Genomic DNA, 17,523 nt, shown 5'->3' on the forward strand with positions numbered 1-17,523 from the left:
AATTTATTTGTTGAGGAACAAGCCGATTTCAGGAAGGACACTCTACCAACAGTTATTTTGCCCTCTCTGACCCAATTTATAAACTTTGTTCCTCCAAGAAGGGAAGTTTTATTCAGCCTTTGTTGATCTGAGATCAGATTTTGATTCCATTAAGAGAGAGAGTCTCTGGGATAAATTTGTGAGGATTTGCATAGTTTTTAAGTTACTCTCTCTTTTGAGAACCCTCCATAGCCAAACAATGGCCAGGGTTAAAGATATGATCAGTTAGGGTGAAAAGTTGAGCTATCTCCATCATTATGGGAGTCTGTCTGAGTTGCTTATTGGCTCTCACTTTCTTTAGTTTTCACATTAAATGAGCTTGCAGCAGTTTTAGAGGGGGAACAGTATATCATGCTCAAAATTTTGGATTAATCTGCATTGGTCCTTCTTTATGCAAATAACATGGTTTTGCTGTCCCAAACTATATATAAGCATTGCATAAGTTTACATGCTTCGGTGAAAAAGAATGATTTTTCTTCCTTGCTGTCATCATGAGACTAGACAAGCAGATTCCGCCCCCCCAGCTGGTAACTTTTCATGAATATCGTTCGAGGCATGCAGTATATATACACACTATAACAGAGAAACAGATTTCATTCTGCAGCTATTAAATATAATCACATTTCATGCTTAATCAGATTTCAGCATACATGCTTACAAATATTGGTCTTTCAAATACAATCAAGGTGAGTGAAGATAGATTTCAACATTTTTTCTTGAAAAGCATGAAAAAAGAAAACTGAAGGTAAACTTAAAAAGTATCTTTGCCCTACTATTACTTGTTCAATCATAATGCAATGGAAGCTAAAGGAAAAGTAGGTAACATGTAATCCTGGGAGATATGGTCTTTCAGTTCTTACAGTGCAATGGTGGAGACAGCTGTTCAGAATCATTCCCACAACAGAAGTATTACTGTCTACTCTTATTTCATAATCAGGAACAGATTATAAATTTAGACAATAGGAAAATACAGCTACATCTCTTGATTCACATATGTTTCAACTTAACCTACCCATACCCTCATTGGCTAAGAACAAAGCTTAGGAATAGACCACAGCAAGCTTAGAAGACCACACAGCACAACACTCCTGCCCATTTCTGGTACAAATCTTAGCCTATCAAAAGTGATGTGTCCTTTAGTTATTAGTTTTTAGAATATCTTGATAGTCAACTGCAAAAGAACAAAGAATGGGCAAATTACTGAAGTGTGCTATAGGGCCAGTATACACTGCCTTCTCTCCCAAAGCTCTATGCAGACCGATTCTCTCAGAATTTACTATGCATAGAGGAGGTTTCCCCCCCGCCCCAAACAAAATATCAGATTTACTGGGGAAAGAATTGGATGCCACAGGATGGATGCAGTGAGCAAATAAATCCGTGGTTCTCAGCCCGGGGGCCGCTTGAGACCCAATCACCTCACAGCTGCAGCCCATGTGACATCGTCACAGCCATACAGGTAGTATATATATTGTGTGGATGCAGCCCACATAACACACAGAGAGCTGCTTATGCAGCCCATAACAATAAATGGGTTGAGAATCCCTGAAACAAATTAAAAATACAACCGGTAACAAAATGCTTTATCTCAACCAGGAGCAAGAGTTACACATTTTACCCAAGTTTCCTACTTTTTTAAAAAACAGATTTCTAATGCAGTAATTCATGACAATCACATACTTGCACATGATAGGTATCCAATAATATGCTCTATTTGGTGTCTGTCCTTGTACTGTGTACCAGCTGCCTTCTCCTGCAGGTAACAGCAGACCTGCTCTCCTCTAGTCAATGCAGCTTAAGGAGAGAAGCACCCCAATATTCAAAGAATCATGAATGTTTTGCAGCTTTCTGCTACTAAGTACACACACTTGATAAATACTGGCGCTATTAAAGCAAATTAAACTACTTGGTAGCATGTGCCATGGAAAGTGCCTACTTATTCCTGATGAAAATGCAGCGACAGACAGCACCCTATGCAAGTACAGATATGGTAGTATTAATACTTCATAAAGCCAACCTGGTGATATAACTACTAGCAGAATTAGCCCATACAAGTGGAATCTGGCATTTGAACATAATAAAAAAACAAATACAAATAAATACTCCCACAGCAGGTTCAAAAGGAGCTTCTTTTTACATGTCTCCCTTCCTCGTTACATCATGAGCTTTCCTCGTTAGATCATTTAGCTTCCCCCACAGACCAAAAATATGCTTGACATTGGAAGTTAATCCAGAGTCTATCCAAAATGAGTGAGCCTTACTCCTAACACAGGTAGGTACCATAGTGGTAAGTGACAAAGATGCATAGATAAAACCAAGGCTTCTCAGTTACTTGCTGTTCTTACAAAAAGCCTTCCACATGTTGGTTAGTGCTGGAGTAGAGTCACAAAGAGGATTTGGGATTCCTTACCGAACAGTTCAACAACTGCTTTTAGACTATTTATTGGAATAACAGATTACCAAATATCATATTAGTGTCCTTCCAATTTTTTTCAGGCAAAAGAGTACGTAATGATTGCAAGTCCCTCAAATAGCCATTTAAAAAAGAAAATCCACTAGTGTCCTCTGTGCTAGTAATGTCAAATATCCAGATTTTTTTGACCATGATGTTGTTGTCATAAATATATACATTTATATTTAGGTCCGAAGTTATCCTTTTCATTTCATAATGTCACGATCAGCAGGTCATTCCTTTATGACATTTACTGAGCAACAGAAATTCTTATCCAATGTTAACCAATTTATTCTCAGAGAGGATAATACCTTCTGCATAAAAGGTTAATTTCTTATCTGCGAACAATGATTTCTCAAAGCCAGCAGCGAGAGAGACTTCACAGAGGCCTACAGCTCCATTAGTGGCAGTTTCTCTCTTAGTTGCACAGAATTACGCAAACAAATTGTTCAGGCTTGTTTTTTTTCAGCATTTTATGTGAACTGTAATACTGTTTGGATTCTAAAGGCCTGAGGTAAACAATAAGCGTTTGGAGCAAACAAAACTAAGCCACACAAATACTATTTTCTAACGATATGAGAAAATTACTTTAGCACATTCTGAAATGCAAGTTTATTAAATGTGAAATTTGTGTACTATACAGCCAGGTTATCATCACAGAAAGTAGATGCATATATAACCGGAGGGCTAACCTACATGCTATCTCTTGTGCTTCAGAAAGACAACCTCTTAATTCTCAAGTACCCTAGAATCATAAAAATGCAGGGCTGGAAGGGACCCGATAAGTCGTCAAATCTAACCCTCTGCTCAGAGGCAGGATCAAGTAAAATTAGACCATCCCTGACAGGTGTTTGTCCAATCTGTGCTTAAAAACCTCCAGTGATGGCGATTCCACAACCTCCCTGGGAAGCCTATTCCAGAGCTTAAACTATCTTTATGAAGTTTTTCCTAATATCTAACCCTGTGGTTTTCAATCTGTAGTCCACAGTCCCATGGAGCTCTGCAGACTAGGTCTAAAATTTCCCAAAAGGGTCCACACCTCCATTCAAAAATTTTTATGGGTCCACAAGTGAAAAAGGTTGAAAACCACTGACCTAACCTAAATCTCCCTTGCTTCAAGTTCATTACTTCTTGTCCTACTTTCAGTAGACACAGAAGAACTGATAACAATGTTCTTTAAAACAGCCCTTAACATATTTGAAGATGTACCAGGTCCCCCTTCAGTCTTCTTTTCTCAAGACTAAACATGCCCAATATTTTTAACCTTTCCTCATAATAAAATTCTAGAAAACCTAACATATTTCTATTGCTCTCCTCTAGACTCTACGGTACCCACATCTTTCCTGAAGCATGGCATCAGAACTGGACTACTGTGTTTTTTTGAAAGCATAAATACCATCAAAATAGCATTCCTACAGATAGAAAGTTAAGAATATAACCTTTTACTTGAGAGATCATTTATTTTAGATCTCACCCTTGTTAAGGGAGTCTAGGAGGCTGAAAGAAATTACTTATCCAAAGCCAACTCTATTCAATCAGTTGGCATTGCACTTTGACCCAGCTAAAAGGCAGAAAATATTGGTTACCACAATTAACCCTTAGGCATCATAAATGACATAAATAAAAGCACTGTCAAATTCTGTTACCAAGAAGGAAGCAAAATAAAGTGAATTAAAACAAGAAACATTTTTCCAACGATAGTGCTTTGATCAGACAGTACAACTGAGCAAATCTATGTACCAAGACTACAAGTGGTAGCAATTTAGGGCAATGGTTTGTTTTGTTTTTCTATGGTAGCCCTTAGTTTAAAAGGAAACTTTTTAAATCAGTTCTGTTATTAGCAGTTTTTGTTCACATTGATTATTGAATCCAAGCCTTGGCATTAATCACAGACATGTTCGGTAATTGCTTAAAGCCAATAATTGCATTAAGCACCTGTCTAGTAGCATTAGCGAGGAGATCTAAAAACAAAAGCGTGAAAGAAAAATGAAGTACATTAAATTAAGATCATCACTAGGATGAAAATGTTAAAAGAGGATTTTCTTTTTAATCTTCAGGGAAAATATCATCCAAATTTGTATGTATTATGATGCATGGAGAAAAATAAGTCATTAAGTCCATTTCTGCTCATTTCAACAAGCGATGGTAGAAAATTACTTTGCACAGAAAACCAAATTTGAATGATTTGTCACCAAAACACTTACAATGTAATTGCCTTGTACTAATACTGTGAGGGAGAGAGGAAAAAAAGAGAAGGTCTGTTATATACTTACATTGCTCCAATCATCATAATATCAGAGCACCTAGCAATCATTCAATTTATCTTTGGAACACACCTGCGAGGTAGGGAAATAATAGTATCACTCTTTCAGAATAAGGATACCGAGACAGAGCTATTAGGTAACTTTCCCAAGGTTACACAGAAAGTCTGTGGCTGAGTCAGGTATTGACCCCAAATCTCCCAAGTTCCTGCCTACGGTTCTATCCAAAGGAGGGATCTGACTGTGAAACAAGGGCTCCAGCTGTGTAAGCAAACACCATGAATTTGCTTTGGCCATATCACCCTCTTGTATCCCCATGCTCAGGAGTAAAAAAGCATTTCTAAAGTATCATAAAATGTATGACAAGAATATGACACAGTCCCAGTACTGGAGTGTGTACAATTTAAACAGAACTCATCAACTAGTGCTCATAACAAGCAGTAACAGGATCACTGACATAATTACTTAGAAAGGTTAGGAATGGAATCACTAAATTCAGCTCCATAGCCTAATGCTCAGGCTATATTTTTGAAACTAGTAGATCAAACTCATAATCCAATTGTAACAGGGAGCCCAAATCCCCCACAAGCGAACTGCTATTCACCACGTGGAAAAAACCAATCGCAGGTGCAATTGAATACCACATCTCATTGTCCCCTCAGCCACAACTTAAACTACACCCCAGACATTTAGGCAAAGAGAAACTGAAAGCTTGTTTGCCGGACTTGCAAAAAACAAAATTTATTTCCATTTATTATGAAGAAGCTCCTTCCTGAGTAATTACTAGGATTCAACAGGGAGCCTTATTAGCTATACTGGGCAGAGGAGGAAGGAGGAAAAACAGTTCAGACAATTAGGAGCTTCCCTGACTTTGCCTGGCTTGAGAATTCATGAGAATAAGGGCCCATTTCAGCCACCAGAAGCAAGTACAGGCCATCCAGTGAGGTCAGTAGGAATCATATGTGCACAATCAAAAGCAGAACCCAGCCCTTAGCCTAAAGAACAAGAATACAAGCAATAAGACTTGTATACTTTAGTTGAAGTGCTCCAAACCTCCCACACAAGGTGCACAGATGAAATTCTCATCATGCTACATATTACGAGAAGAAGTTAATGCTTTGATGAAAGGCTAATATGACATTACTCATGTTGATATCAATCTAACAAACATTAGAAAAAGAATTTGCACTCTTATACTGCCTTCCATACATGGATGTTATTACAAGCAGCATTTCCCCTCTCACACACACATACTCCTCTTAGATAACTTGCTGCATAAATACATACAATAAATAACTGCCCTGAAATTCTGGGCACACCCACGCCACATATCTGGATATTTACCATCTGAAATCCATTATTTACTGTTCTAGCACTTATATTTTTCCTTCTTATAATTTCTGCATTATTTTTTATCATAAGAAATATGACTGTTGATAGTGGGAATACTATAAAACCCCATAGCTGTTTATTGGAATGTGGTGTCTCAGTATATCCAATATCTAGACAATGTCTTCTAGGATCAATATCCAGTACTACAAATCCCAGTAAGATATCAGGCATCTCACTTAACAGCTCCGTGCCTCCATTTACCCAATATCTACTTCACAAGCATATTAGGCAGGTCATATTAATTAGGCTTTCTAGAGCACTTTAAGATCTTCCAATGTTAAGGCATTACAGAAATACAAAACGTTACCACACACAGATTTCTAAAAACATACCTCAAAGCCCCTTTACCACATTTGAACATTCAAGAGAGGACACTCCACCGGAGGGTGGGGAAGGATTTGCTTGCACCCCGCACAAACTCCACGCCTTCCCCGCCCCCATTCCAACCCCTTCCCTAAAGTCCCCGCCCCAACTCTGCCCCCTCCCTGCCCCATTGGACCCCTTCCCCAAATCCCCGCCCCGGCCCTGCCTCCTCCCCTGAGCATGCCACGTTTCCCGTCCTCCCACCCAGCCGCGCAAAACAGCTGTTTCGTGGTGCAAGCGTTGGGAGCTCGGGGGGAAAAGCGGGCACTCTCTCGAGTGATCAACATTCACTCTCTTTCTTGATCAATTCTTCTTTGGAGAAAAATAATAATGGCAAAATCCCAGATGTTTCTAGATATTTAAAAATTCCTCTCAGACGGCAATTTAAGAACCAAAAAGGGGGACATGTCCTGGAAAATACGGATATTGGTAACCCTACTAAAAGTCTACTACAAAGGTACAGAGAATATGTTACTTAACAGAAGATTGTAATGTTTGATACATTTCTGCTTGTGTTTCATATTCTAATAAAAGTCTCACATTACTATGGATAAGACATTATTTCTGAATACTGTATATGCTGAATATTACATTAATGGTACTTTCATTTATTTGTTCCACAGGAATTTTCATATAACATTCAAAATTCTGTGACGTACCAGCTCTCTTGCTTCTTCTAGCTGTTTCTCCACATTTGCAACCATCTGCTTCTTCTCATCTAAAATAGAATTATGAAGAGAGAAATAAAATTTTGCTCTTCCCAGCAAAAAAAAGTTATGTATACAATTTTAGAAAAACCTTATCTGTGCTAGTTCTTAGTATCTGACACAAAGGATCCTTTTTGGTGTAAAATTAGTGTATAAAATTGTGACATACTGTGGTGCAATCCAGATTAGTGAGGGGCTATGTCACTCCTGCCCTGAAACCTTGAGTGCCTTCTAATACGTCGCTGGTATTAGCTCCCACCAGGACTGCTCACAAACAGCCTTCCAGCATGCAAGTCACACCCTGAATGTCTGTGTGTAGCTGCAGCCTGCAAACCACACTTGGGTTACCCTCTGGCTCTCACCTGCTGGGTGACCACAACACACACCCAATCTCAGATTTCCCCCCCGCCCCCCGAAATGTATGTCATATACTGTCCAGCAGTCCAAATATATGAAGTCCATTATTCCTTTAAGGTAATAATATACACGCAATTTACTACCCTAAACGGAGTAACCCAGATACTTCAATTTAAACATACTGGATTAGATGAAACAATAAAACAAGTTTATTAACTACAAAGAGATAGATTTTGAGTACAAGCAATGAGGCATAAAATTCAGAAATGATTACAAGAAAATAAAGATAAAATGCTTTTTAGTGCCTAACTTAACAAATTACATTAAATTCAAGCAAAGTTTTTCATCACGTTTCCAGCACTAAATGACCAAACTCCCATAGAGTTCAACGGCTCCTTTTGTCTCCTCAGGTGCAATGAGGGAGATGGACAAGGAGAGAGAGGAATGCCTTGAGGTGTTTGCCCTTCCTTTTTATAGTTTTTAATCCCTCTCTGAAAAGCATTTCCAGCTGAGAACCAGGAGACAGGCAGTCTGCTGGAGGAAGGAGACTCCATGCTGTTTCATTGATAAGATGCAGATCTCTTTGCCCCTTTCCCCCTTTCTTGCCAAAGAATGGCCACTTGGTAAGTAACGGCCCATCAGCTTTGTTGACACCTGGCTAGGGCACCAGTCCTTTGTCTTTGAGGAACAGGTTTAACCACTCCCCAGACGTATCTGAGAAACGTACTTCAGTCATGATTTCAGCTGATGTTCATATGACCAGGTGCCTGGGATGAGCCACAGTGCAAATGCCATACTCAGGGCAGACTGCAAGAAATAGGGCAGACAATTGTCAAAACTGGTGGTTTATTCTATAATTAGATTCACCAAGCCAGTAACAAAAGACCTTCTGCAGTAACACACCGGTTAACTAGAAGCCAAACACAGTCCCCCTTAGACATTCCAGCCTTTGGCTCCCATCCAGATAAATTTCAGAGTAACAGCCGTGTTAGTCTGTATTCGCAAAAAGAAAAGGAGTACTTGTGGCACCTTAGAGACTAACGAATTTATTTGAGCATGAGCTTTCGTGAGCTACAGCTCACTTCATCAGATGCATACTGTGGAAACTGCAGCAGACTTTATATATACACAGAGAATATGATAAAGAGGTCTAATATTGAAAACCTAATTCATCATGTGTGAGTTTCTTACTAATCCCAGAGGATCACACACATACCATCAGGTCAATATGAATCACAGATCTTACCCAAATATGATGCTGTCAGTCAACCCTCAGAAAGCCAACTAAATATTTATTAATAAAAGAAAAGAAGGGAGTTATAAATGGTTAATAGATCATATACATACAAATGATTGCGAAGTCCTTACATCAGGTTTGAAGCAGTGATGGAATAGACTGCTGGCTTATAAAGTCTTTCTGGTAACTTCCAAAAGACAGGAAGGTCTTCAGTCTATAGTTCAGGATGCTCCTTTTAGTTGTAAATCCACAGACCATACAATTAGCGCAGGAAAAAGAGGCAACATGGAGATGTCTCAGGTGTCTTTTTATATCCTCTGCCATGTGCATGGAAATGGACTGTCCCAAATGAAGCCCATAGACTGTGTGTGCAGAAAGTTACTGGCCCAAGATGGCGTCCAGGGTCACATGAGCATATCACCGTTTGCTGATTCACAGTATGTGGCCATTGGCCCCTTGCTGTCTGAAGCATCCTCAGGCAGAGCTATCTGGGCAGGATGAGTTTCTCCTATGGCCCATTGTGTAAGCTGAGTGTCCTTGATTGGCCATCAATACATAGCTCTCTAGACATGATGTAAATTTATCTAGAGGGTGTCATCCAGGAATACAAACACAGGTTTAAGATACAAGCACATAGCCAATATTCATAAACATCAGATACAAAGATGATACTTGCCTATAAACAGTATAATCATGCTTAGCAAAACAACTTTTCCATTGACACCTTACATGATACATTTTGTATAAGATTTATGGAAATTATGTAACAGTGATATAAATTGTCAGCTTTCTTATATACAACATCACAGTTCATAACTTTATACATGATGGTGCTACATGCATTTTACTGATTAGTAAGACTGAGTTTGTCATGGATTCTGTGACTTTCTGGGACCTTCGTGACTTCCGCAGTGGCGTACTGGGCTGACTAAGCCCCTGGGTCAGCCACACCGGCCGCTGCTGGGGCAGTCTTGAGCCGCCGTGTCCCCCCCTTCCCCAACAACAACAGGAGTTTGGGTGTGGGAAGGTTCTCAGGGATGGGGCGCAGCAGGGAGAGAGGGCTCAGAGAGACACTTATCTCGTGGGGGAGAGAGGCTCCCCAGAAGCGGCAACATCCCACGGCTCCTAGGCGGGGGCACAGCCAGGGGGCTCAGCACACTGCCTCCGCCTGCAGGCACCAGCCCCCTCAGCTCCAACTGGCCATGATTCCTGGCCAACTGGAGCTGCAAAGCCAGGGCCTTCACCTAGGAGCTGAGGGAGGGGGATATTGCCACTTCCATGGAGGCGCAGAGCCAGGCGGGGAGACTGACATCCCTGCTGACCACGCCCCCCACCCCCAGCACCAGCAGGCGTACTGGGCCGCACACCACTGTCTGGGTCGCCGCCACCCCCCACCCCGAGCACCCACAGAGGCCCCTATGATCCACCCCCACCTCCCCAAATACCCGCAGTGCCCCCCCGGGCCACCCCTCCCACTAAGATTTAGTCAGGGGTATATAGTACAAGTCATGGACAGGTCTTTGGACACAGGCTTTGAATTTTTGTTTACTGCCCGTAACCTGTCCATGACTTACTAAAAATACCCATGACTAAAATGTAGCCTTACTGATTAGCGTGTTACAAGTTTTCAAATGATGCCTCACGTGACATGCCTTGTACAAAGTTTATGACAATTGTGTATAGGGTGTGAATACAGGGGTGCATTCTGTCCTCATGGACTGGGACTAAAACCAGGATCCTCTCACTTCAAGAAAAGGCAAGAGGCTTTTAACACCAGAGCTAAGGGAGATGATCCTCTTACTAGTATTACTAATAAATCCATTATCTCTGAGTGGGTCAGCCACGACACAACAACACGACACAGACATGCACACAAAGCCCGCATACCAACTGAACAATAAAATGTTAAATTAGTAAATTTTAAAAGGGTGAAAGACAGTTAAGAACTATGCAGTCAACTACAGAAGCCATCAGGGTCTCCTTCACAGAAGTGAACTTGCCAGATCCCCCGAAAAGCACTATAGCCCAGCCAGTCTTCAAAAACAACACCCACTGCAAAAGACCTTTCTAACTTTCAACTAGTCTCAAACATTAGGCAAAAATCAAGTAAGCAGTGACAACCCAGATCCAGCTAAACCAATGGCAAAACTCCAAGGATTCCCCCCCTCCCCATGCTCATTCTAAAACACTTCTATTTTCAAAATTGTAGAAAATGGTATTGTCCTGTCTAATTAACATAGCTGATAAAAAAGCACAACACTAGAGTAACTGCAACATTTCCTCTTTACAGCGATGTTTGAGGCTTTTTGTTAATAAAAACAGTTTTTACCATATAGCTTTAGTTTTTTCAGCGTGAGTTGCCTTGTGTTCACAAATGATGTTTTCTCACTTCATCTTGATTTTTATCCCATTACGTATAATTAATCCAATTTGGAAGTGACAACTATTTCAGAATGAGTTATACCACTGCAAGGGTCATGGGGAAGCATCCCCAGTTTGAGTGAACTATATCACTTCAGGTAGCCCTCCTACTATTCATTCACTCTGCATTACTTTACATCTGGGTTGTTACTCTATCTGGTTACCTGTGCGCCTTCCACTGCTCCAGGTTCATCCTGACTGGAGACACCTCCCCCCCCCCGCTTTGTTTACAATTCACTCATGTCAAGGCCACAGACACCACTTCCTCATGATCCCATCAGGAGAGGGATTACTTGCGCTCGGGGTAGAGAAGCAAATTCAGTCTCATCTTTCCAGTAGCTGCCAGAAAGCAAAGATCGACCATTAGAGCAAATACTGGAGAAGGGGTGTTCCCAGACCACACCATCAGGGAAAGCCAAAAAGCTGCAAAAGAATTGCAAAGTCACCAAAGACAAAACACCAGACCTCCGGTAACATTCCTAGCACATGTGCATACTCTGAGGAGCTGGACGTGATTTTTGCCTGAGATGCCATCACAGAATCCCAGTAAATTTTGGACAGTTTGCCATGATCTGTGATGAGGCAGAAACTTTTCAAAAGCCATACAGCCAACCACAGACCCTGACCAGAAGCAAATGAACCGGACAGCCAAGATCTCTTCAGTATGCCTGAAAACCAGCTGGAGAAGCCAGTGATGACCCAGTCAGAGACATGGATGGATAGGAGGAAGGCTGTCCACCTGCCACTGAGAAGACCTGGATTCAATTTCTGCTCCACTACAGACTTCCTGCGTGACTTTGGGCAAGTCACTCAGGGTATCCTCTACACTGTAAAAAAAGACCTGGGCAGCAAGTATGAGAGCTTTTTAGCTCAGACTGTGGAGCTAAAAAGAGCTATGTAGATGTTTGGACTCAAGCTAGAGCCTGAGCTCTGAAACTCAATAAAGGGAAGGGTATTGAATCCCAGGCTCCAGTTTGAGCCTGAACATCTACACTTCTATTTTTAGCCCTACAGCCCCAGCTCAGGACAGCTGAGCCGGGCTCTGAGACTCACTGCCACAGGTCTTTTTTTTGCTGTGTCAATGTTCCCGAAGTCACTTTGTGCCTCAGTTCCCCATCTGTAAAAATCACTTTCCTACTTCACAGGGGTGTTGTGAGGATAAATACATTGAAGAGATTGTGAGGTGCTCAGATAGTAAAATAACTGGGGCATAAGATACCTCATGAGACCCAGACAAAAACAGTGACAATGCTGGGTAGGGAACCGCATCCAAAAAAACCCTTAGTGGGCTATATCACAATTATCTGTCCTCTGGGTTCCTATAGCCCCTCTAAACCAGCTTTCTCTTCCAGGGACTGGTTGCACATTACTAGTTCTGGTGGATCTTACAACAAAGGGCAGTCACATTCCACCTCTGGGCAACATCTTCCGTCCTCTGCTCACTCTGCTTTTCTCTAGCCCCCACAACATGCCCAAAACAGTGCCAGGCTGGAGAATTAAAAGTAACCTCCTCCCCTCACCCAGTCTGCCACACAAATATATTTAATCTGGTGCTTCCAGAAAAGAGCACCATCACTTCCCTTCCCCATGCACCTTGATGTTTCCAATCCCTAGTCCTCAACCACCTCTGCCTGTCCTTCTAGAGCTGAGCAAGATGGTGACCAAGCAAAGAAAAAACAAAAAACAAAACACATTACACCAGTGCAGTTTTATTGTAGCCAAAAACATAGCAAGGAATATACCAGTCAAAAACGCACTTAAGACCATAATTTGATCATGACCTTGAGCTATGTTAGATTTTAATACATGTGAAGTTAACCGAGGTAGGCTGGGCATTTGAGATCAGAGAGGTTCTTAGTCATTTCATATTGCATAGATTCTATAAGGTATTGTGGCTGCAAGTGTTACAAAAGGCATCTCAAGCACTCACTAGTTGCAGGACATAACATTATTAAACTTACTATAGTACATGCATTGAAGCTGCAAAATCCTATTTATTTCACACAGCACTTTGCACTGATCAGGCAGTATTAAAATGAGAAGTTTAGGTAAAGATAGCAGTCTAGTTTGGTGCACACGTTATAAGATAGTGCTGACTTCCGAGTGCAACCCATATAGATAGTGTTTCCCTTCCATTCCAGCTGTTCATAATGTTCTGAAGTCTCTCCACTTCCTACCCTTTGGAGAGGCTCTCCCTTGCTCTCACAGCCGTTGTGCATTGTACAAAAGGCAGATCTTTCTCTCAAGCGTCCAGCCTTGTCATGAGTCGCTTCCACCCTCCTTTCGGTCTTCCAAATGCATACTCCAGTCATTCTGCAGCTACTCATGGTATAGTTAAGCAGCTCCTTTCGCTATTCATGTGTCCAGTAAAAGGATTAGCAAACCATGGAAGCGAAGGGTGAGGTGGGTCTCCCAGCATAACAGACAGAATTACAATACCATTAACGCCCATAGTGGCTTTGGAAGAAAAAATTCATTTCATTACAAAGAACAGGGAAGTTTCTAAAGATCCTGGCCCCGTGGCACTTTCCAAACCATCCTACGTTATGGTTAACAAGCCTGCCATAATGACCAAGAAGGCCTTGTATAATCATGGATAACTTTCACTTTCTGTTGATTAATTCCAATGCCTGGTGGTGGGGTCAGGCATGTGGCTCCCATCAATGGCCCTTATGCAATATGGAAACCACAAGTGTTCAAAGTCATCAATAATAAAAATAATCTCCAAGGTTTATTATCCAGGATAGTAGCATCCTCTTAATAACAGCATACACTTCCATGACTACCACACCAGCAGTAGATTTATCAACACCAAATCGGTCAGCTTCTGATCACCAGCAATCAGGGTGTTGAGGCTTCCAGACGGTGATGGCCACATGCCATTCCACACCGAGGAAGTCATTGGTGATCCAGCATTGCAAGCTGAGGATAAGGTCTGTGCAGGTTTCCAGAAAAGCGGCCTCTGCATCCTAAAGTTCTGCAGCCACTGCTGGTCAACCCAAGTCTGCAAGAGTGTCCTGTCTCACCAGTCAGTACAGGCTGGCTGAGCCCAGAAGTGGTGCTCTACTGAGGAAAGCCAATTCAGGAAAAGGTCATGTAGAAGTATTGGCCAGGTTTCATCCTCTTGCTCCTCCATCAGCATCCGCACGACATCATGGTGGTTCCTGTGGTGACATCTCCTCCAAAGCCTGCATGAATTCCAATACATCTGGAGCACCCTGTTTGCATTAATGATGGTCAGAATCATCATCCTCAGCAGTGCTTTCTTCGTGCTGCCTGACAGCAGTTTGAAAAAAAAATAATTTTTTTTTTAAACTCAGTTTGAAAATGATGCTGGCAAGATGTCTATTGCTTCCACTGCCAACCACATGCAGATAAAAATCAACTGTGTGTGTGCACAGAAATGAGACAATCAGCACCATTATAAGGATTTCACAATGCACACAAGACATTTACATGGAAAATGCAAGTGATGTCAAAACAAATTAAATATACTAGATTAGGGACATTTCTCAACCAATATAATAGTCTCCATTTAACTTTTGTTAGCAATTGGCTTTCACCAGTCAGCTTGCTCTTTAACTTCTTAATTACTGTTTACTAATAAAAGCCCTAAATGCTTAAAGATTTTACAATAGGTTTTCTAATAATGTTAATCCTCTATCACTAAATTTAGATTGTGAACAGTAATATTTCACCAAGAAAATCTTAATTTGAACCAGAAGTTGCTTTGATTTTTGTAATTTTATAATGTCATTGGTGAATGGCTGGAAAATAATTAATCTTCCTGGTAATAAGTTCAGTTGTTCAAATAGAAAGAATACATAAATGACAAAGTCATTTTAAAATGAAGTTTTACCCTGAGAAGCGAACAAAGAAGAAATCTGCTCCCTGAATGTATTCAGGATTGTATCTGCTTAGTAAGACATGTTTTAAATCACATTTTACTCCCATCTTATTCTGTTCTCTCAAATTCTTATGATGTACCTAACACCATCATAGCCCTGCAAAGGCATCACATCTATAAGAAAGAGGGCTGTCTGTCTGTAGGCTCAGGAAAATAATGCAAAACCAGTTTACATGTGGGAAGTAGTCTTCACTTAGAGTTGCTCATGCCAAGCTACTGGCCAGGTGGCCTGGACAAGCTTAAGTAGTATAATTCTTTAAAAAAACAAAAAAACAAAAAAAAAAACATTTTAAATAAAAGTTTGAGTCCTACCAAAAATGACAATTTAGGCCCTTCCCTCCCCCCATAACTAGCAAATTTTTCAAGTCCTGAAATAACTAATCCTTACAATTCCCAAGTAAAGAAGGCAAGCAGGATTTCCTCTTTCATTTAATACAAAAGAAAAAAGCACACCCAAAGAAAACTGAAGAAGAGGTTGAGAGACTGTTTGCCTACAAATATATAGCATGCCAGGCAAAAGTATTAGAACTCAGACAACAGACAGTGTTGAAAGCATGTAATGGTTTTAGCACCTAGATGCTAGAGCTCTAGAAAAGCATCATCAGTCAGGGATATTCTCCTTTGGCTCAAGCAGCCAAACTGCTATTAGTATGTTTTTGATTCACATCCTAGGAGCAACAGAGTTCTCAGACACTAAGGAACATTAATAAAACATGTGATGCCATCAGCTTAATTTCCTTAAGACCTGCTGGGGCTTCACAGAAAACCTATTTAGAAGTCACTTCCCTGATCCAAATTTTCTGGGGCTTTTTTAACGCAATTTGCCTTCACAGAAGATATTTTTTCCTCAAGAGGTCTTTTGTTCCTATGGCTTGTTGGTTCCATAATACCACACAGCCTTTGTTAAGTTCCCAGCTGGGACACTTGTGTACTGTGACAATAAGGACTGTTCGTTGAGTCATCCTTCTAAATGAAACAATAGTATCCCAACATCTGCTAAATTCTTGAATGCTGAGAAAAAATTAACCAGAAGTTCTCCCATTCAAATCAATTCAAAGGGAAGCTTCTAGCAGGTCCATCTCGTGCAGCAGAAGGAAACAAGGAGGTCAGCAGGATTCAGGAGCTCTGCCATATAAAGGGAAATTTGTATTATGCAGAAGCAGCACGACTACACCCTCCACCCCCATCCTCTTGCTTTCAGAGTGGGGGAGAGGGCCATTAGCAGTCTTTCGCAAAAGCCTGCTGAAGTATGCCACCTCACTTGTATCTCTCCTCATCTTTTCGTATTCTTTTTAGTTGAACAACTGACATTATGCTAGGAAGATTAATGTATTTATCCAGCCTGTCTCCAATGATGTTATGAAATTACAAAAAATCAAAGCAATTTCTTGTGCTGTGGTAGTATCTACATAGCATCCAATCACAGACTAGAACCTTATTGTGTTAAATACTGTACAACCACAGAGCAATGCCTTTTTAAACAACATACTCTGTATCAGCCAGAAAATTATGGCCCATTATGGAGAAGATCAAATGATATGCTCTCAGTGGACCCTTCTGCTAGCTTTTAAAAATCTATGCATCCATGGTTACCAAAATACCCTTCCACTTGTGACCAGAGTGCAAACTGGGCTACTGTCCCCTTCCTGAGCCTGCAGGCAGCGCTCCAGTGCATCTGCTGCTGCTCAGACCTCCCCCCACCAAAGGGGAAGACGTTTCATGTTTAGCAGCCCCTTACTAGCTACGGTCTGACAAAGAAAGGAGGACGCTCCGATGCAATATTGGGGCAGGTCCTGATACGAACCCCTCGTCCCTCCGCGCGGTGGAAGGCGGCCGGTGCCTCACCCGGGCAGGAACCCCAGACCCTCTCAGATAACGAGGTGTCCGGGATACGTGCCCGGGACCTGCCATAGGGGCTGGAAAGAAGCTGGGTCCCTCCCCACCGACCCCCCTCACGCACACGCCAGCCCACCCCCAGCACCCCGCCCCCAGTCTTCCCCTACTCCCCGCCCAGCCCCCCGTCCCCGACTCCCTGCCCCCCGCGCACCCAGCCCCCTCACTCACCGCCCAGCAGCTTGGGCACCTTCCCGATCCTGCCCGTGATCTCCGCTGTCAGCACCGCGAAGTCCTGCTCGTAGCCCTCGAAGTCGGAGGACATGGTAGCGGCAGGGGTCCAGGCCCGGAGACGGCGGCTGGAAGGAGAAACCGGCCTCAGCTGCTCTCGGCCAAGAGGCTTCCGCGTTGTGCCGCAGCCAAAAGCGTCCCTCCCGGCATCGGCAACCCCCGACCATGGTTCCGACCCTGACCCTGACCCCGCCCCGATGCCGCCTTCCCCTGGAGTGCTGAGAGTTGCCCATCCCCCTCCCGCTTGCCCGCCGCGTCCCCGACCC

At 42.1% G+C, this 17,523-nt stretch overlaps 1 protein-coding gene across 13 annotated transcripts in view; it reads right to left on the bottom strand.

Moving 5' to 3' along the window:
* VTI1A (vesicle transport through interaction with t-SNAREs 1A) overlaps nt 1-17,367 on the bottom strand; it is a 356,897-nt gene extending 339,530 nt beyond the window's left edge. For all 13 annotated transcript variants that reach the window (XM_077823160.1, XM_077823155.1, XM_077823161.1 and 10 more), the window contains exons 1-2: nt 17,198-17,367; nt 7,164-7,222 (exon numbers count right to left, since the gene is read on the bottom strand). In XM_077823160.1, coding sequence (XP_077679286.1) covers nt 7,164-7,222; nt 17,198-17,291 — 153 coding nt within the window. In that variant the 5' untranslated portion in view covers nt 17,292-17,367. The remainder of the gene's footprint in view (nt 1-7,163; nt 7,223-17,197) is intronic.
* Between the last annotated feature and the right edge of the window lie 156 nt (nt 17,368-17,523).

The sequence above is a fragment of the Eretmochelys imbricata genome, chromosome 7 (genome assembly GCF_965152235.1).
Source record: "Eretmochelys imbricata isolate rEreImb1 chromosome 7, rEreImb1.hap1, whole genome shotgun sequence".
NCBI classification, from domain to species: domain Eukaryota; kingdom Metazoa; phylum Chordata; order Testudines; family Cheloniidae; genus Eretmochelys; species Eretmochelys imbricata.